Raw genomic sequence first — 21,692 nt, 5'->3', positions numbered from 1 at the left:
GGGTCACAGGTCTACACGGTACTACGTGCTGTGTGTGAGCACACGCCTGAGAGGACAGGCTGGGCTCACGGGTCACAGGTCTGCACAGTACTACGTACTGTGTGTGAGAATACGCCTGAGAGGACAGGCTGGGCTCACGGGTCACAGGTCTGCACGGTACTACGTACTGTGTGTGAGGACACACCTGAGAGGACAGGCTGGGCTCGTGGGTCACAGGTCTGCACACTACTACATGCCGTGTGTGAGCACACGCCTGAGAAGATGGGCTGGGCTCACGTGTCGCAGGTCTACATGGTACTACGTGCTGTGTCAGGACATGCATTTGACGCAGCCAGGGCTACACGTCCAGTAAGATCTGATGGTTTTGAGAAGTGATCGATGGATGTAGAAAGTGGATGTAAACTGGTGGTCGGCCAGGCCGCCAGGGCCTGAGGTCTGGTCCCCCCGTTACAAGTGAGACCTGGGGATGCCACGTGTCAGCCCCACACGGCCCAAACCCTCCCTGGGGGCTTGAGCACGGCCCAGCCCAACAGCCCCTCACACAGGTCCCCACACAGGTACCTCTGCCCACTCGGTCGGGGCCCCAGCACCCCCCCAGCCCCACCCCAGGACCCTGTCCTGAAAGTCCCCCCGTCCCAGTCCTACAGCCCCAGCCCAGCCCAGCCCCCCCCTCCCACCCCAGGCTGGGGCTGCACCAGGTCGAGCATGTGGCAGAGGCAGTTCTGGAAGGGCCCCACCATCCCCCAGCCCCACCCCACGGCCCTGTCCCGGAAGTCCCCCCGTCCCGCCCCAGGCCCCCACCTTCATGCTCGGGCTGCACCAGGTCGAGCATCTGGCAGAGACAGTCCTGGAAGGGCAGCGCCTCGATGGCCATGTTGTCCAGGCGGCGGCACTGCTCCTCGTAGAAGTACTCAAGCTCATACATGGACAGCACCCCGTCCCCGTCCAGGTCCATACAGCGGAACCAGTACTCGATGCTGACAGCCAGCAGGGCTGCACGTCAGCTACACGCCACCTACATGCACACGTCAGCCACACACTACCTGCACGCACACTACTCATACACGTGCCACCCACACACACAGTACCCGCCACACGCTACCTGCATACATAGTGCCTGTACACATGCCACCTACACACACATCAGCCACATGCTACCTGCACGCACACTGCCCCACACATGCCGCCCACACACACACGTCAGCCACACGCTACCTGCATGTACACTGCTCCCCACACATGCCGCCCACACACACGTCAGTCACACGCTACCTGCACGCACACTGCCCCACACATGCCACCCACACGCTACCTGCACGCACACTGCCCCACACATGCCACCCATGCACACATCAGCCACACGCTACCTGCACGCACACTGCACACATGCCGCCCACACACACACTTCAGCCACATGCTATCTGCACGCACACTGCCCCCACACATGCCACCCACATGCTACCTGCACGCACACTGCCCCAGATGCCACCCATGCACACATCAGCCACACGCTACCTGCATGCACTGTCCCCACACATGCCACCCACGCACATCAGCCACATGCTACTTGCACGCACACTGCCCCCACACATGCCACCCACACACGTCAGCCACACGCTACCTGCACACACACTGCCCGTACATGTGCCACCCACGCATGTCAGCCACGCCACCTGCACGCACACTGCCCCCACACATACCGCCCACACACGTCAGCCACAAGCTACCTGCACTCACACTGCCCATACACGTGCCACCCACACGTCAGCCACATGCTACCTGCACGCACACTTCCCGTACACGTGCCACCCACACGTCAGCCACACGCTACCTGCATGCACACTGCCCCGCACACATGCCACCCAAGCACCTCAGCCACATGCTACCTGCACGCACACTGCCCCCACACATGCCACCCATGCACGTCAGCCACACGCTACCTGCACGCACACTGCCCACACACACACCAGCCACATGCAGTCCATGCACACATCGCCTGCATGCACGTCACCCACATGCTGCTCACTCACAGGCATGTCTCTAGCACATTCATGCCAGCCACCCGCCACCCGCACTCACTCCCGTGGGCGCACACATCAGCGTGTCCACGGAGGTGGCTCACACCCTCCCGCCATGGCAGCACGGCACACGCCGGCACCCACCTGGTGGGGGTCTTCTTGTCTTCCTCTGAGATGAGGAACCAGACGAAGTCGGCGTAGCTGATCTTCCCCTCTTTCTGCACCTTCTTGCCTCTGTGGTCGGGACCGGGGACAGGAGTTGGCTGTCACGTGGTATGGCTGTCAGTCCACACTCACCTGCCCTGCTGACAGCCCCCCATCCGCATCCTGGCTCCACCCTCCCTCCAGCCGGAGGCCAAACGGCCTGACCCACAGAGGACGCGTCTCCTGACCACAGGCGGCGTCACTGTCACAGCCCCTCCCAGGGCTCCAGGTCAAGGGGCCTCCTGAGGCTGACCGGCCAGCAGAGGGGCCTGGCCGTGCGGGGTTGAGATGGCACCCACGGTCTGATCCAGACTCGAGGGGGGAACAGCCCAAGGCCGAGCTCACGTGGGGAAGACACTGCCGTGGCTGGACACACCTGGTCACTGCACCTGAGAAGATCCGCTCCACCATCTTCCTGGATATGGCTGCAAGACAAGAGCGGCTGTGAGCTCCGTCCACTGTGCTCGGCCAGGCATCAGTGGGCCCCGGAAGGCGTCTCGGGTGCAAGGAGGGCACTGAACACGACTGCGCGATTCCTGTGCCCACCTGCCCAGCACCCAAAGGAGGTTCTGTCCCTGGGACAGAGCTGGATTCTGCCCTGTTGACCCCAAACGGTAAAGTGGAGCCGGGGGCCTCAAATGGATGGCGTGTAAGAAGCAGGACACGCTCACGTCACGCCAGGTGTACACGACCACCTCCACCATGACTGTGACTGTGAGAATGAGAGCATCTGAGTGCAACTCGACCAGGAGGAAGACAGCCATGTCCTTCTGCTTATGAAGCTGTGGGGACAGTCCCCCTGCCCCGCCATGCCCGCTCGGGGAGCCCTCAGTCCTGATGGGTGAGTTCAGCTCTTGGGGCAGTGGCGGCAATGAATGCCGCTGTCGAGGGGACCACTCTGTGGGTGCACAAGACACAAGACACCCCCCGCCCGGTCTCTACCAGCACAGCAGCCCTCCTGCCACGCCTGCAGGAAGCCTTCAGACTGCTCAGAGGAGGGGGGCACATCAGACCACACCTCTGGCACTGGGTGGCCACCCTGACCCTCATGGGCCTTCAGCATCAGTGAGAGACCACTGACCACCACTGTTGGGGTCCTTGGGGGACAAGGACAAGGGCCGGCTCAGGACCAACAGAAGGATGTGAGGGTCCCACACATGGAGACGCCGTGGAGGGCACGAGCCTCCAGAACTGCAGGAAACAGGCTCCACAGGGCAGGACAGAGAGCTCATGGTGGGGGGCTCCACACGGTGGGGGCACAGGCTCTGTGGATTTAAGGAAACTGTACAGAGCTAAGTGGCCGCAGGCCCCACAGCTGATTTCACAAACCCTAAAAGTCTGGGTTCCCCGACTGGACAATAGGAGGGGGCTGCTTTCTTTTATGAGAGAGAGAGAGAAGGCCTTCCCCTAGAGCCAGCGCCTGGAATCCAGACTTTCAGCCTCCTCAACTGTGAGGAAATAAACTTGTTTGTTGAAGCCACACTTGTGCTATTTCTGTACAGCGGCACGAGGTGACTCAGACAAGGGGCAAACAGGGCAGCCGGAGACGAGGAGGGTCGGAGGCAGGCCCTGAAGACAGGGATTCCTTCTCCTGGGGGAAGTGACCACCTATGAGAACATGGGCTGTGGGAACGGACCTTCACCTGTGTGAGCAGTCATCTGTGTGAGCAGCCACCTGTGTGAATGCTCACATGTGAGCAGTCACCTGTGTGTGTGTTCACCTGTGTGAACGTTCACATGTGTGAGCAGTCACTTGTGTGAGCCGTCACCTGTGGGAATGTTCACCTGTGTGAGAGATCACCTGTATGAGCAGTCATGTGTGAGCAGTCACCTATGGGAATGTTCACCTGTGTGAGCAGTCACCTGTGTGAATGTTCACCTGTGTGAGCAGCCACCTGTATAAATGTTCACCTGTGTGAGAAGGTGCCGTGGGAATGGACCTTCACCTGCGGGAACAGTCACACAGCGAGGAGAAGCTTGTCAGGGAGATTCCATAGGGGAACCCAGAGGCTCGCTCATGAGGGCCCACCCTGGCTGACGTGGTGTAAGCCTCAGGGCTGACCAGATCCCTGGAGGTCGACGCAGTGGGACAGGGTGGACAGGTAGCTGAAGGAGAGGAGGAGGATGCTGGGCAAGGGGAGACCCCATGTGAGCAGGGGTTGCTGAGGGAGGACGGCCCGCCCACTGCTCCCAGCCACAGGGAAGCCACCGTAGACCCCTTGGGCATGGATCTGAGGACGCCGCAGTCATGGACCTGCGGACCCCATAGTTGTGAGCCTATGGACCCCGTAGTCGTGGGCCTGCGGTCATAGCCACACTGGGGGCGGAGGGGATGGGAGGTGATTAGCTGCAGGTGCATGTCTGGGGAGGCGCAGGGCGTCTAGGTGCCCATGACTGTCCTCACCGTGGTCGTTGTGCCGGGCCAGGTCGTCGGGGTCGATGAGTAGGTCGTGGTCAGTGTCCAGCTCCCAGAACTTGCAGTAGATGACGTAGAAGTGCTCGTAGGAGAAGAACTCCGTTAGCTGGTTGATGTCAGCTTCCTCCTCCAGGAGCGCCACGTTCTGTGGGGGACACGGGGGGCCGTGTGGGGATGGGGGGAAGTGTGGGGATGGAGGACGGGCAGGTGGGGACAGGGTAAGGGCAGGTGGGGATGCAGGGGGTGTGGGGGGACGTGGGGGGCGTGGGATAGGCAGGTGAGGATAGGAGGACAAGCAGGTGGGGACAAGGGTTGTGTGAAGATGAGGGATCATGTGGAGCAGCCATGTGGTGATGTGGGGGTCACGTGGAGCAGCCGTGTGGTGATGTGGCGGTCACGTGAAGCAGCTGTGTGGTGATGTGGGGGTCATGTGAAGCAGCCGTGTGGTGATGTGGGGGTCACGTGGAACAGCCGTATGGAGATGGGGGAGTCACGTGGAGCAGCCGTGTGGGGATGGGGGGTCACGGGGAGCAGCCGTGTGGGGATGGGGGGTCACATGGAGCAGCCGTGTGGGGATGGGAGGTCACGTGGAGCAGCCGTGTGGGGATGGGGGGTCACGTGGGGTTGGGGGCCGTCTGGCTGTTCCAGGTGGATCTCAGGGAGAGCAGCTGAGGGGCACCACACCCAGACACCACTCCCACCCCTGCAGGAGAGTTCTCCCGAAAATGGTCCCCAGCCATGTCCTCGTGAGGTTCAAACCCCCCAGAGGGTTCACGCACATACAGGCAGCATCTCCACGTGAACGCTCCCCCGTGAAGCTGGGTGCGTACCTGCAAGAAGGTGCTCTTCCTGAGCTCCGTGCATGTGATTCGTCCCGACCAGGACCGGTTCACGGTGTAGAATATCCGCTGGATGACCTGTGGTGGGTGAGGGGGCGCCGTGAGGGGGACATGGGGAGCCAGGCCCAGGTGAGCCTGTGGGCAGAACTCAGGTGCAGGAGCCCTGAGTGACCAGCAGGGGAGCCACATGCCCTCACAGGGCACAGAAACCAGGACTAGGGGACGGAGCTGGGGACAGAGCCTATACACGGGGGCTGCAGAGGAGAACAGCCCTGCGGCCATAGGGGTCACATGGGGGAGAGACAGGGCCTTCCGAGGGGTCTTCTCAGCCTGAGCCCCTGGCTCGTTCTTCCTGCTGGGGACTCGGCTCCGCCTTGCTGGCGTCTGACTCTGATGAAGTCTGACTGCTCTGCACACTGACTGCAGGAGGGCTGGCACCCAGGCTCACCATGTCCTGTGCCCACACCCAGGGCATCTATCCACTCGACCTCACAGACCACAAGGTGGAGCTGCCCCCAACTCAGACTACAGGTGAGGAACACGGGGGACCTGGGGGCAGGACTTTGGCTACTGACATCAGGATTCAGCAGGGCCGGCTCTGGAAGGGGCTTTTGGGAGCACGCTGTGCGTGACCAGGAGCAGATACTCACCGTGGTGATGTAGCGGGAATGGAACTCGGACGCCTCCTTCAGAAAGGACAGGCCCGGGTGCGTGTTCACAACGTCCTGCACACAGAAGGGGAGAGTGCTGAGGCGTGTCTGCCCGTGTGCACAGGGGCGTGTGCACACCCCAACACAAACCACCTGAGAGGCTGTGCCGAAGGCGTTACTTCCTATAAAAGGACCTCAACCACATTACTTAGGGACCCCGGCAGATTGAAGCCCACAGGTGAGCTAAAATGACACCTACAATTTTACAGCCTCTCGCAGTAAAGGATAACTCGGCAAATGTACAATTTATAACAACCAACATGTAAGTCCATGTGAAATATCCTCATTTTGCAAAGAATTACCACCACACGCCCTTCAGGTCACTTGCACTGCTCTGCTACTATGTTTAGCTGCCATCAACGATTCAGACTCACAGCGGCCCCATGAGTTACAGAGGAGAACTGCTCCATACGGTTTTCTAGGCTGCGATCTTTTTTTTTTCAAATGATATTTGAGTGACGCCTGATGACGAGCTCTCTCTACCACTTTGCAGAGCACATATGCGTTTAGTGGCGCCCGGAGCACGAACCTATAGGTCTGACCTGCTCTGTGCAGGGCGAGGCCCATGGTGACCCCCTGCCCCCGTGACCCCACCTCCTCGTGTTGTGGATGCTGAAGGTGTGCAGGTGATGTTTACAGAAATGTGAGAAAGGCTGGAGATTAAACCATGTCCTCATACAAGCCATGTGGGCGGCCCTCCCCAGGGAAGGCACGGAGCTCCCCAGGGAAGGCAAGGGGTCCCCAGGGGCCCTTGAGTGTTACCTGGAGGAAGGGCACGAAGTCCTCCTGCACCAGGTAGTTGCTCCCAGGGCTCATGAGGAGGTGCACGAACTTGGCGGCGTCATCGTGACAGTTCTGGAGGACCCTGGAGGGGACAGAGGACGCCCACTGCTCTGACACGCGAACACAGGAGCAGCCCTCTGCAGAGGCGTGAGGGCAGGGACTGTCGACCGTGGGGCGCAGGGAGACAGCCTGGCGGAGTGGGACAGCATGTGGGGGCCCAGGTGTACCCACAAGCTGCCCATGGCCAAATCTCTGCTGTGACGGGGCAGAAGAACGTGCCTGAGGCAAAGGGGTCTCCAAGTGAGAGCACAGGCCCTGAAGGCCGCACGTCCAAGCTCCATGCATTCACACGACCAAGCTCCACATGCTCACTCGTCCACATGACCAAGCTCCACGTGCTCACATGCCCGTACCTCCGCAAGACTAAGGTCCACATGCTCACACGCCCACATACCCATGCACCCACACGACCAAGCTCCATGTGCTCACACACCCACACAACCAAGCTCCACGTGCTCACGCATCCATATGACCAAGCTCCACGTGCTCACATGCCCGTACCTCCATGTGACTAAGGTCCACGTGCTCACACGCCCACATACCCATGCACCCACACGACCAAGCTCCATGTGCTCACACACCCACACAACCAAGCTCCACGTGCTCATGCATCCACACGACCAAGCTCCACGTGCTCACACATCCACAAGCCCAAGCTCCAAGTGTTCACACGCCCACACATCCACATGACCAAGTGTTGTCTGAGCGTCCACATCCCTCATGTCCACATATCCACACATCCACTTTGCCCTGTGTCCACGCTTCCATATGCCCATGTCCGAGTGTCCACATGTCCACACCCCTCATGTCCATGTGTCCACACATCTACTTGGCCCCGTGTCCATGCTTCCATACGCCCACACCTCCAAGCATCCACATGTCCACACGTGCGAGTGTTCACGTCTGAGCGTCCACACGTCCACACATCCCTTTGGCCCTGTGTCCACACTTCCATACACCCACATGTCCACACATTCACTTGGCCCTGTGTGCACACTTCCATATGCCCACACGTCCAAGCGTCCACATGTCCACACCCCTCATGTCCACATGTCCACAACCCACTTGGCCCTGTGTCCACACTTCCATATGCCCAAACATCCAAACGTCCACATGTCCACACCCCTCATGTCCATGTGTCCACACATCCCCTTGGCCCTGTGTCCACACTTCCATATGCCCACATGTCCACATGTCCACAATCCACTTGGCCCTGTGTCCACACTTCCATATGCCCACACATCCAAATGTCCACATGTCCACACCCCTCATGTCCACGTGTCCACACATCCCCTTGGCCCTGTGTCCACACTTCCATATGTCCACATGTCCACAATCCACTTGGCCCTGTGTCCACACTTCCATATGCCCACACATCCAAATGTCCACATGTCCACACCCCTCATGTCCACGTGTCCACACATCCCCTTGGCCCTGTGTCCACACTTCCATATGTCCACATGTCCACAATCCACTTGGCCGTGTCCATGCTTCCATATGCCCACACGTTCAAGCGTCCACATGTCCACACCCCTCATGTCCACGTGTCCACACTTTCATATGCCCACATATCCACACCCCTCATGTCCACATGTCCACAACCCACTTCGCCCTGTGTCCACACTTCCATATGCCCAAACATCCAAACGTCCACATGTCCACACCCCTCATGTCCATGTGTCCACACATCCCCTTGGCCCTGTGTCCATGCTTCCATGTGCCCACATGTTCAAGCGTCCACGTCTACACCCCTCATGTCCACGTGTCCACACATTCACTTGGCCCTGCGTCCACACTTCCATATGCCCATATGTCCAAGCGTCCACATGTCCACACCCCTCATGTCCACACATCCACTTGGCCCTGTGTCCACACTTCCATATGCCCACACGTCTGAGCATCCACACACAAGCCTCTGCATGTCTCCCCATGCCCCCCACCCTCCCAGGGACAGGACTCACTTCCTCCACATGGCGATGAACTTGTGAACGGACACAGAGCCTGTGCGTTCTCCCCCGGCACCGTAGAACAGCGGCCCCTTCCAGTACAGCGGGCAGCCACAGGCCTGCGTTGGGGCAGAAGAGAACATTTGCGAACCCTGACTCCCTCATCAGCCTCACGTTACGAGGCCTGAGCTCTGATGCTGAGGCTACAAAGGGACCGCCCTGCTGCTGCTGCAGAAAATCAGAACGTAACTTTCCAAACCCACCAGCTGCAGCAATGGGTATCAACTTGTTTCCTCAAAACGCAAAGTATGTTTTCATTCTCGCAAGCCAGGTCGTTTATTTCCGTCGTCAGACATTGCTATGAACAGAGAGCCACGGCACTGTGCCCAGAACAAATCCCCTAAGCACGGTTAAAATACCTTGGAAATCTGTACAGGAAGGCAACATGCAAACCCTCGAATGTGTGGAAATTAAGCAACATCCTTCCACAAGACAACTCAGAAAATGCTTTAAATGCAAACACTGTCAAACCGTATTGAGTGCAGGTAAGCGATGACCACAGGTAAGTTTGTAGCTTTAAACACACGCACTAGAAACAAAGAAAGGTTGAAGATGAACAATGTCCCAAGCTTCTGTCTCAGAAAGAAAAGGAAAATAAAGAGCCCAAATGAACGAAAAAGAAAGCAAATCAGTAAAGAGTATCAATACAACCAAAGTCATTTCTTTGATAAGATTTTTAAAATAAATTGATGCCCCTTTAGCAAGACTCTTCAAGAACAAAAGAAAGAAAACACAGATGACCGACGTCAGGAATGAGAGGACATCACTACAGCTCCCGTCGACATTAAGCGCTGGACCTACCGAGGCTGCACTCTTCAAACCTTGAACTGAAATTATCCCCTGAAGTCACCTTTAAAATAAGTAACGGTTTAGCCCAAAGAGTAGATTGTCACCCTTCAGTACTGTGTCCCCCCAAAAATATGAAAATCTATATAAGACCAAAGGGTCAACAGATTATAAAACATGGAAGAGATGGCAGCAGGGAGATTAAATACAGGAAAGTGAAACAACTAGAACAGAAACAAGGAGAATGTTGACACGACGTGAAGAACATAACCAACGTCACTGAACATTTTCTTTAGAAACTGTGGAACGGGAGCCAGCTTTGCTGTGTGTATTTGCACCGGAAAAAAAAAAAAAAGGGTAGTACGTGGATATTATGAATAACTTTATGCCAATAAATTTGACAATTTAGGTGAAATGGACAAATTACTTCATTAACACACCTAACCAAAACCAACACAAGAAGAGAAAATCTCGACAGTCCTATGTTTCTTCAGGAGATTGAACACATAATTAAAAACTTTTCTGCCAACAAAATGCCGGACCCAGGAGGGTTCACCAGTGAATTCTTCCAAGTGTTTACAGAAGAGATAATGTCAATGGTATGCGAGCCCGTCCAGAGAATAAAAAAGGAAGGAGCATTTCCCAACTCTGATGAGGTCAGCGTGACCCAGATTCTGAAACCTGCCAAGGACACAAGGAAGGAAAATTACAGGCCAATGTCCCTCATGAACATAGACTCAAAACCCTAAATAAAATACGTTATTAGCAAATTGAATTCAGCAATGTATATGTGTATGTACATTTTTGTTTGTAGGTATGTACATATGTACACACACACACACACACACACAGACGCTTGAATTAAGGTGTTGGAGAAGAATACTGAATATATCACAGACTACCAAAAGAATGAACAAATCTGCCTGGGGAGAAGTACAGCCAGAAGGCTCCTTAGAAGTGAGGAAGGTGAGACTTTGTTTCACGTACTTGGGACATGTTATCAGGCGGGACCAGTGCCTAGAGAAGGACACCATGCTTGGTAAAGTAGAGGGTAAGCAAAAAAGAGGAAGACCCTCAACAAGATGGAGTGACACAGTGGCTGCAACAATGGGCTCAAACATACCTACTATTGTGACGATGGTGCAGGACGGGGCAACGTTTCATTCTGTTAAATGTGGGTTTACCGCGAGTCGGAAGTGGCTTGGTGGCAGCTATGATGGTTAAGGTTGTGTGTCACATTGGCTGGGCCATGATTCTCAATGGTTCGGCAGTTATGTAATGATGTAGTTATCCTCCATTTTGTGATATAATGTACTCACCTCCATGATGTATCTGATGTGATCAGCCAATCAGCTGTAAGGGCAATTTCCTCAGGAGTGTGGCCTGCATTCAATACATACAGACGTTCCGGAAAAGTATGCTGGGTTTTGCTCGTTCTGGGTCCTACATCCAGTTCCTCATTGTCTGACCTCTGGCTCCTGGAACTTAAGCCAGGTGCCTGCCATGTTGCCTGCTGATCTTGGGATTCACCAGCCTCTGCAGCCTGTGAGCCAGGAGAAGCCTCTGACCTGACGCCTGACCCATGGACTTGGGGCTTGCCAGCCTCTACAACTACATGAGCCATTTCCATGAGATAAATCTCTCTCTCTCTCTATTTATATCCTTCACTGGTTTTGCTTCTCTATAGAAGACAGCGTAAGACAGCAACTAACAACTGTCTGTCTGTCTATCTAGATACATAAATCACGATTAAAGAAAAAAAAAAAAAAGCCAGGAAACTAGGTACACCCGTACTGTAATAAAGGGTATCTACAGAAGACTCTCTGGGTAACGTCACACTTAATGGTGAAACACGAGAACGATTCCTCCCTGAGCTTGGAAATAAGAACAGGATGTCCTAACCAGGGCAACAAAGCAAGAGAGAGAAATAAAAGATAATGATTGAAAAAGAAGAGGCAAAACTGTCAATTTAAAATCATATGATTTGATATGCAAAAATCCAAAAGGTTTACAAAATCTAGAATTGCTAAGTGTAAAAACTTAGCAAGGTTGCTGGATCCAGGTTCAATAGCAAATACAAAAATCAGTTATATTTCAATATACTAGCAACAATCGATTGAAAAAAGAAATTTTAAAACGGACCATCTAAAATCAACCTATCAATAAATTTAATAAAAAGTGTACAAGATCTTTACAAAGAAAACATTGCTGAGAGAAATTACGAAAGACCCAAATAAATGGAGGAACACAGCATACTAACAGGTCTGAAGACTTGATGTTGTTAAAATGTCCATTGTTCCAAAAATGTTCTAAAGATTCATTGCAATCCCAATCAACACCCAGTTGGTTTTTTTTTTTTTTTTTGTAGAAATTAACAAGCTGATTCTAAAACATGGAAATGCTTGGGGAAAAAAAAGAAGAAGAAGAAAATTGGAGGAATTGCATTTCAAGGCTTTCTTTATAAAGCTACAGTAATTAAGACCATGTAGTATCAGCACAAGGAAAAAGAAACAGAGCAATGGAGCAGAACAGAGTTTCAGGCCCTCACATAGCCAGTTAACTGATTCGGGCCAAAGGCACAATTGCAATCCAGTAGGAAAAGGAGAATCTTTTTAATAGAAGTACTGCATCCGTGGACTTGCCACATTAAATAATAAATAAAAAAATCTTGATCCCTACCTCACATCGTACATAAAAATTAATGTGCACTAGATCACAGTCCTGAATGTGAAAGAGTAAACTTCCTAAAAAACAGAAAAGATCCGCATAACTTTGGAGTAGATAAAAATTCTTAAACAGGACACAAGAATACTACCCTGAAAGAACAGACTGGTAAACTGAACTACGTTAACACTGAGACCTTCTGTTCAACCAAAGACATCGTTGGAGGAACAAAAAGACAAGCCATTGACTGGGTAAGGATATCTGCAATACATTATTTCTGACAAAAGACTCATATGCAGAATTTTAAATAACTCCTACAAATCGATTTTTAAAAAATGACCCAAACACCACAACTTAAAAGACAGGGCAACAGACTTGAATGGACACTCCAAGAGAAAGAACATGCATGTGGCCAGAAAGCACATGAAAACGTGCTTGGCGCCAATTAAAAGCACGAGACACCAGCACAAACACCCTGTGAATGGCTAGAACTGAAAGGACTAGAAATACAAGCTCTGGTAACAGGGTCTGGAGCAACCGCAACTCTGGAGTGGTGTTGCTGGGATAGTAAAGTGGTCCAGCTACCCGGGAAAACAGGCAGTTCTACTAACGTAGTTAACATGTGCAAACCATCAGTTCTCTTCCTAGGAACTCACCAACAGAATCGAGTGCTTGTGCTCACAAAAGACACCAACAAGGATGTTCATAGTAGTTTTATCCATAATGCCCCCAAGACAAAAACAACCCAACTGTCCCTGAGGAGCAGGCTGGATGGATAAATCATGGTATAGTCAAAGAGTAGAATACGATGCAGCAATGAAAAGGAAGAGCCAATGGCTCCACGCACGTGTGGATGAATCTGATGGACACAATACTGAGCTGCGGAAGAAAGATAACAAAGAATGTGTGTGCTTGGTTCTGTTAACGCTAATCCCAGTAGCATTCACAACTCTGGCTACCCGGGGGGACTAACTGGGGTGCCAGAAATACTCACTCTCTGGGTCTAGGGTGTATAAAGGTTCATCACTTAGGATTTGGGGGCAATGGTGCTGCTCTGAACCAGTGCTGGTGCTGTGTACATGACTCTGTGCATTTGTCAACAACCAGAGATGTGTGTGAATTAAGGTTTGTATGCTCGTTTGTATATAAGCTACGTTGTTGTAGTCATTAGGTGCCGTTGAGTCAGTTTCACCTCACAGTAACACCATGTGACACAGAGCTGCCCCACAGAGTTTTCTAGGTGGTTAAGTGCCCGGCGGCTAACCCAAAGGTCGGTAGTTTGAACCCACCAGTGGCTTCCCAGGAGAAAGGTGTGGCAGTCTGCGTCCATAAAGATCAAGGCCTTGGAAACGCTATGGGGGAGTTCTACTTTGTCCTATAGGGTCACTATGAGTTGGAATCGACTCCATGGCAATGGGTTTGGTTATTCTGGTTCAATATTTATGGGAGCAGATGGCCAGGTCCCATGAAGCTGCTGGATAGGTTCAAACCGCCAACCTTTTGGTTAGCAGCCGATCACTTAACTGATACGCTACCAGAGCTCCTTCACGTAAACTATACCTCAATTAAAAAGTTAGGGGAACTGGATGCACACCTTGAATTCCAATTCTATTCAATCCTAAAAGGTGGCTGAAAGATTCAACAGGGTTTTTCTTTTTAAAGTTTTACTGTGGTATATCATCATATTTTCATTTAAAAATTAAAAGAAGAAAATCAGCTTTGACCTAAATCATCTCTCACAATTTTTTAAAAAATCTTCTGAAGTGAATGGGAAATGAGTTAGCTCTAAAACATGAAAGATATAAAGCAGTTTTTACATAGAGTGCCATTATCTCCAACAACTCCCTCCCCTGCCCCTTTAGAGTCAACCCCTACAACTGACCGGCTCTCCATGCCTAGCTATGGTTGTGTCTTGTCCAGAATGTCATATCAATGGAATCAGACCCTATGAAGCTCGTAGGTCTGGCTTCTCTTCACTCAGCACAATGCAAATGAGACTCGCCTACGTTATTCTGTGTGTCAATAGTTCGTTTCTTTTCACTCCTGAGTAGTATTTCATTGTGGATGCGTTGATGTCAGACAAAGCAGCTTTCAGAGCAAGAAATACTGCCGGGGACACAACGGATCATGTTATGGTGATAAAGGGGCAATTCATGGAGGGTACAGAGAAACCCTAAATGGGGCATGCTTTCTAACAGAGCCTCAACGTCCATGAAGCAGATACTGATAGAACTGCAAAGAGAAACAGAAATCCACAATTACAGCTGGTGTCTCAACACTGACAGAAGGAGCAGACAGAAAACCTGTAAAACTGCAAAGATTTGAAAACACTATCAAGCAAACTGATATTCAACACACTGCAAAGAATGTATCTCCTTTTCAAGCCCACACGGAGCACTTAAAACATAGACGTCCGCTCCTAAGACAAGTCTCAGCAACTTTTAAATAACTGAAATCAGGCAAAGTCTGTTCCCTGATCACAATGGAATTAAATTAGAAATCAGTAACAAAAAAATGTCTGAAAAATCTGCAAGTTTTTAAAATTAAGCAACAAAATTCTAAATAACTCATTGGGCAAAGGAGAAGTAACATAGCAAATTAGAATCTGGATAGAACCAAAAGAAAATGAGGAAAAAAAGAACATACATCCATTTGTAGGATACAGGTTATGTAATTCTTAGAAGGAAATTTACAGCATTAAATGCGTACATTAGAAAAGAAGAAAGTTTTAAAGAGCAAAGCTGCCACATTAAGAAACTGGAAAAAGAGCAAATTAAATCTAAAGTAAGCAGAAGGAAGGAAATGATAAAGAAAAGATAAAAAATCAACATAACAGAAAATTGTAAGAGAAAATCACTAATACCAAATGCTGATTTTTGGGAGAGGAAAAAAAGTAAAGAAAATTCAGCTTCTGGCAGACTAATGAAGAATAAAAGAGAGAAGACAGAAATGCTCATGTCAGAAATGAAACGAACTACTGGAGCTCACCGGAGAAAATGTACATAACTTGTATTTATTAAAGAAATTGTAGTTAGAAACCTCCCCACAAAGAAAACTTTAGTCCAAATGGGTTCACTGGTGAATTCTACCAAAAACTTAAAAACAATGGCCCAAGAAAAGCGAATAGAAGGAACACTTCCCAGCCAGCTCCGAGAGGCCAGAACTACCCCGAGAGCAACCTGGAAACGCTGCAGACCATTATCCTTCGTGAGCATAGACATAAACCTGTAACAAGAAGCCAGGCGCAGAAGCCAACGCACCCTGACACCATTCGTGTGAAATTCTACAAGGGGCAAGACTTGGGAGACACAAAGCAGATCTGTGGGTGGCCAGGGCCAAGCAGTGGGGTTGATTACAAAGGGCACAGGGACGTTCAGGGGTGATGAAATGTCCCACATCTTGATTACGGTGGTCGATATGCAGGTGAACCCTGTTGTACGTAAATCACATCCCAGTAAAACTGACCCAAAGCAGGGGGAGAAAAAAAGAATAAGTAGTTAACCCAAGAGGCTAGAAAAAGAATGGCAGAATAAATAGAAAAAAAAAGAAAAACTACATGGAAGAAAATAATAAAAATGAGAGCAGAAATTTAGGAAAAGGATAAACAAAAAATTATAAAAATAATCAACAAGCTCAAAGATACTTATTAGAAAAAAGTAGTATGAGTTGATCTTGAGAATGGAAGAAAGAATAGCAGAAGTAAACAATAAAGCAAAAGGGTCCTATGTGGGGATAAACCATCGTTGACTGTGTGCCGTCAAGTCAGTTCCGACTCACGGCAACCCACTGTGACAGGGTAGAGCTGCCTCATAGGGTTTTCTAGGCTGTAATCGTTACGGGAACAGATTATCAGGTCTTTCTCTCGTGGAGCTGCCAGCTTTTTGGGTAGCAGCTGAGCGCTTAACCATCATGTCACCAAGGCTCCCTGCAGATAAACCACAGACTTAAAAAAAAAAAAAATACAGAAGACAATGAAAAGCTTTAGAGTAGTAAACTGATAAATTATGCAAAAATTATTTCAGAAGAAATATAAATTACTGACATCGATGCAAGAAATAAAAAACCTGAGTTACACTTGGAAAATTAATGGTAAAAAAGAAAAACTCGTTCTCCTGTAGAAGAAAGCAGACCCAGTGGAGGAGGGGAGAGCTTACTGGCATTTAAGGAATAGAGAATCCCATGTCCTTCAAACTGTATCAGACAAAAAGCAAGGAGGGAAAACAATGAAAGAAATAAAAAAAAACTCATTTAGTTAACCGGCTCAAAGTGGACAAGAACAATTAGGTATACAGCAAGTGTATACCAACATCCTTACAACTACGATTCAAATTCCCCAGATAGTTTCTGCTTATGGCATTGCTGTCAAGTAGCTTCCGCCTCATACCGACCCTACAGGACGGAGTAGAACTGCCCCATAGGGTTCCCAAGGCTTTAATTTTTACGGAAGCAGACTGCCGCATCTTTCTCCTGCACAGCCACTGGGGAGCTCGAACCTTTAGGTTAGCAGCCGAGGAACCTTTAACTACTGTGCCATCAGGTCTCCTAAAATACTGTTGGAACTAATAAATGAATTCAGCAACGTTGCAGGATACGAGATCAACATACAAAAATCGTGTATTTCTATGCACTATTTTCCCGGTTGCCACGGCGTCGACTCTGGCTCACGACGCACCCATGAGTGTCAGAACAGAACTGTGCACCACAGGGTTTTCAACGGCTGATTGACAACGAGCAACCCAAGAATAAAATTAACAAAACGATTCCATTTACAACGGCATCGAAAGAACAAAATACTCTGGAATAAATTAAAACAAAAGAAATACACAACTTATAATTTGAAAACTAAGAACAAAAAAAAATTTTTTTTTATAATTTATATTGTGCCTTAAGTGAAAGTTTACAAATCAAGTCAGTCTCTCACACAAAAACCCACATACACCTTGCTACACACTCCCAATTACTCTCCCCCTAATGAGACAGCCCGCTCTCTCCCTCCACTCTCTCTTTTCATGTCCTTCTCGCCAGCTTCTAACCCCCTCCACCCTCTCATCTCCCCTCCAGGCAGGAGATGCCAACATAGTCTCAAGTGTCCACCTGATCCAAGAAGCTCACTCCTCACCAGCATCCCTCTCCAATCCACTGTCCAGTCCAATCCATGTCTGAAGAGTTGGCTTCGGGAATGGTTCCCGTCCTGGGCCAACAGAAGGTCTGGGGGCCATGACCACCGGGGTCCTTCCAGTCTCAGTCAGACCATTAAGTCTGGTCTTACGAGAATTTGGGGTCTGCATCCCACTGCTCTCCTGCTCCCTCAGGGGTTCTCTGTTGTGTTCCCTGTCAGGGCAGTCATTGGTTCTACCTGGGCACCATCTAGTTCTTCTGGTCTCAGGCTGGTGTAGCCTCTGGTTTATGTGGCCCTTTCTGTCTCTTGGGCTCGTAATTACCTTGTGTTTTTGGTGTTCTTCAGTCTCCTTTGATCCAGGTGGGATGAGACCAGTTGATGCATCTTAGATGGCTGCATGCTAGCGTTTAAGACCCCAGACGCCACTCTTCAAAGTGGGATGCAGAATGTTTTCTTAATAGATTTTATCATGCCAATTGAACTAAGAAAATTTTTTGAAAAAAATTAAAGATCTATGAGTCGGGATAGACTTCAATGGGTTTGGTTTTTTTGGCTTAAGTACGAGCAGTCCCCAAGTTACGGGTTACGAGTGTCTGACTTAGTGCCAACAGGTCCTTGCCCTTTAATGCATGTAAATTCACCCTCACTCTGAAATGACTGAACCAAGTCCTACTCTTGCAAAAAATACTTCATCACAATTATCTTCACCTGCTGCTTTTAAATCACTGCATTAAAGTAACACTAAATCGGAATCGCAGGCACCTGTTCTGATTACCTGTAAATTCGACTTAAAGACACAGTTAGGAATGGACACCGCCCGCAACCCGGGGACTGCTTGTAAATGCAAAGGTTTCCCACGTTCACGGATCAGAAGGCTGGGAATTGTTCAGATGACAGTAGTCCCGAAACTGATCTACAGATTCAATGCAATGCCTATCAGAATCCCAGCTGGCTTCTTTGTAGAAACTGATAAACTGATCTGAAAATCCATGTGGAATTGCAGGGGACCCCAAACAGCCAAAGCCATCTGCGTAAAGAAGAACAAAGTTGGAGGGCTCCCACTTCTTGATTCTGAAACTCACTACAAAGCGAACTTAATGAAGACAGTGTGGTACTGGCATACGGCTAGACATGTACATCAGTGGAAGAGAATTCGGAATCCAAACTAAATGTCAGGTTTACGGCCAACTGATCTTCAACAATTGGTCTTCCAAGAATTCAACGGGGGGAGAAGAGTCTCTTCAACCAAGGGTGCTGGCACAACCGGATCTCTACCTGCAAAAGAGTGAACTTGGACCCCCTACCCTCACCTCATACGCAAAAATTAACTTAAAAGGGACCAAAGACCTATATGTAAGAGCTAAAACCACAAAACTTTTAGATGAAAACATGGTAAAATATTCATGACTTTGGATTAGGCAATGGCTTTTTAGGTATTATACCAAAAGCACAAGATTCCAAAGAGAAAACAAATTGGGTGTCATTAAAAGTGAAAGCTTTTGTGCATCAAAGGACGCTATCACGAAGTAACAACACGGCCCAGAGAACGGGAAAGAGTATTTTCAAATCACATATCAGATATAAACTCATATCTAGCACATGTAAAGAACCCTCACAACTCAATAATAAAAAGACACATAACTCAATTAAAATGGGGGCAGAGGATCTGAACAGGCATTTCTCCAAGACATAGAAATGGCCGACAATCACATGAAAAGACACAGCATCGTTAGTCAGGGAGATGCAAATCTAAACACCCCGATACCCTACTTCGCACCCACTGGGATGGCTACAGTAAAAAAAGACAGAAAATAACAAGTGTTCACAAGGATGTGGACAAATCGGAACCCTCACGCACTGCTGGCGGGAATGTAAAATGGTGCAGCCGCTGCAGAAAACAGCCGAGTAGTTCCTCAAGCTACCCTATAACACAGCAACTGTGCTCCTAGGTATATACTCGAGAAAAACGAAAACTTACATCCACACGGAGACTTGCCTACGAACATTCACAGCACCACTCTTCACAACAGTCAAAGGTGGAATCATTTCAAGTGTCCACCAGCAGACGATGAACAAACAAGATGTGTATTACTCAGTCATAAAAGGGAACAAAGTTCTGATACAACCATCAACGTCAGAACAGGCGAACCATCCACACCAGCACAGGTGAACCATCGACACCACCACGATGAACCATCCACACCACCACGATGAACCATCCACACCACCACGATGAACCATCCACACCACCACGGTGAACCATCCACACGACAACGATGAACCATCCATACCAGCACGGGTGAACCATCCACACCAGCACAGGTCAACCATCCACACCACCACAGTAAACCATTCACACCAGTCCAGGTGAACCATCGACACCACCACGATGAACCATCGACACCACCACGATGAACCATCCACACCACTACAAATGAACCATCCACACCACCACGGTGAACCATCCACACCACCACGATGAACCATCCACACCACCACGATGAACCATCCACACCACCACGGTGAACCATCCACTCCACCATGATGAACCATCCACTCCACAATGATGAACCATCCACACCACCACGATGAACCATCCACGCGACAACGATGAACCATCCACACCACCACGATGAACCATCCACTCCACCATGATGAACCATCCACACCAGCACAGGTGAACCATCCACACCACCACGATGAACCATCCACTCCACCATGATGAACCATCCACACCAGCACAGGTGAACCATCCACACCACCATGATGAACCATCCACACCACCACGATGAACCATCCACACCAGCACAGGTGAACCATCCACACCACCATGATGAACCATCCACACCAGCACAGGTGAACCATCCACACCACCACGATGAACCATCCACACCACTACAAATGAACCATCCACACCACCACGGTGAACCATCCACACCACCACGATGAACCATCCACACCACCACGGTGAACCATCCACACCACCACGGTGAACCATCCACTCCACCATGATGAACCATCCACTCCACCATGATGAACCATCCACACCACCACGGTGAACCATCCACACCACCACGGTGAACCATCCACACCACCACGATGAACCATCCACACCACCATGGTGAACCATCCACTCCACCATGATGAACCATCCACTCCACCATGATGAACCATCCACACCAGCACGGTGAACCATCCACGCGACAACGATGAACCATCCACACCACCACGATGAACCATCCACTCCACCATGATGAACCATCCACACCAGCACAGGTGAACCATCCACACCACCATGATGAACCATTCACACCAGCACAGGTGAACCATCCACACCACCATGATGAACCATTCACACCACCACGATGAACCTTCCACACCACCACGGTGAACCATCCACACCACCACGATGAACCATCCACACACCAGCACAGATGAACCATCCACACCACCATGATGAACCATCCACACCACCACGATGAACCATCCACACCAGCACAGATGAACCATCCACACCACCACGATGAACCATCCACACCACCACGATGAACCATCCACACCACCACGATGAACCATCCACACCACCACGATGAACCATCCACACCACCACGGTGAACCATCCACTCCACCATGATGAACCATCCACTCCACCATGATGAACCATCCACACCAGCACGGTGAACCATCCACGTGACAACGATGAAGCATCCACACCACCACGATGAACCATCCACTCCACAATGATGAACCATCCACACCACCACGGTGAACCATCCACGCGACAACGATGAACCATCCACACCACAACGATGAACCATCCACTCCACCATGATGAACCATCCACACCAGCACAGGTGAACCATCCACACCAGCACGATGAACCATCCACTCCACCATGATGAACCATCCACACCAGCACAGGTGAACCATCCACACCACCATGATGAACCATTCACACCACCACGATGAACCATCCACACCAGCACAGGTGAACCATCCACACCACCATGATGAACCATCCACACCACCATGATGAACCATCCACACCACCATGATGAACCATCCACACCAGCACAGGTGAACCATC

At 50.3% G+C, this 21,692-nt stretch overlaps 1 protein-coding gene across 2 annotated transcripts in view; it reads right to left on the bottom strand.

Annotated features, from left to right (window-relative positions):
• The window catches only part of PPP2R3B (protein phosphatase 2 regulatory subunit B''beta), a 46,151-nt gene that overhangs the window by 5,739 nt on the left and 18,720 nt on the right, over positions 1-21,692 (bottom strand). For both annotated transcript variants that reach the window (XM_049871817.1, XM_049871818.1), the window contains 8 exons: positions 8,992-9,095; positions 6,950-7,052; positions 6,128-6,202; positions 5,469-5,555; positions 4,627-4,783; positions 2,599-2,647; positions 2,163-2,252; positions 802-977 (listed from right to left, as the gene is read on the bottom strand). In XM_049871817.1, coding sequence (XP_049727774.1) covers positions 802-977; positions 2,163-2,252; positions 2,599-2,647; positions 4,627-4,783; positions 5,469-5,555; positions 6,128-6,202; positions 6,950-7,052; positions 8,992-9,095 — 841 coding nt within the window. The remainder of the gene's footprint in view (positions 1-801; positions 978-2,162; positions 2,253-2,598; positions 2,648-4,626; positions 4,784-5,468; positions 5,556-6,127; positions 6,203-6,949; positions 7,053-8,991; positions 9,096-21,692) is intronic.

This window comes from Elephas maximus, chromosome X (genome assembly GCF_024166365.1).
Source record: "Elephas maximus indicus isolate mEleMax1 chromosome X, mEleMax1 primary haplotype, whole genome shotgun sequence".
NCBI classification, from domain to species: Eukaryota; Metazoa; Chordata; class Mammalia; order Proboscidea; family Elephantidae; genus Elephas; species Elephas maximus.
Note: the sequence above shows the minus strand (reverse complement) of the source record. Positions and strands in the feature narration are given on the sequence as shown.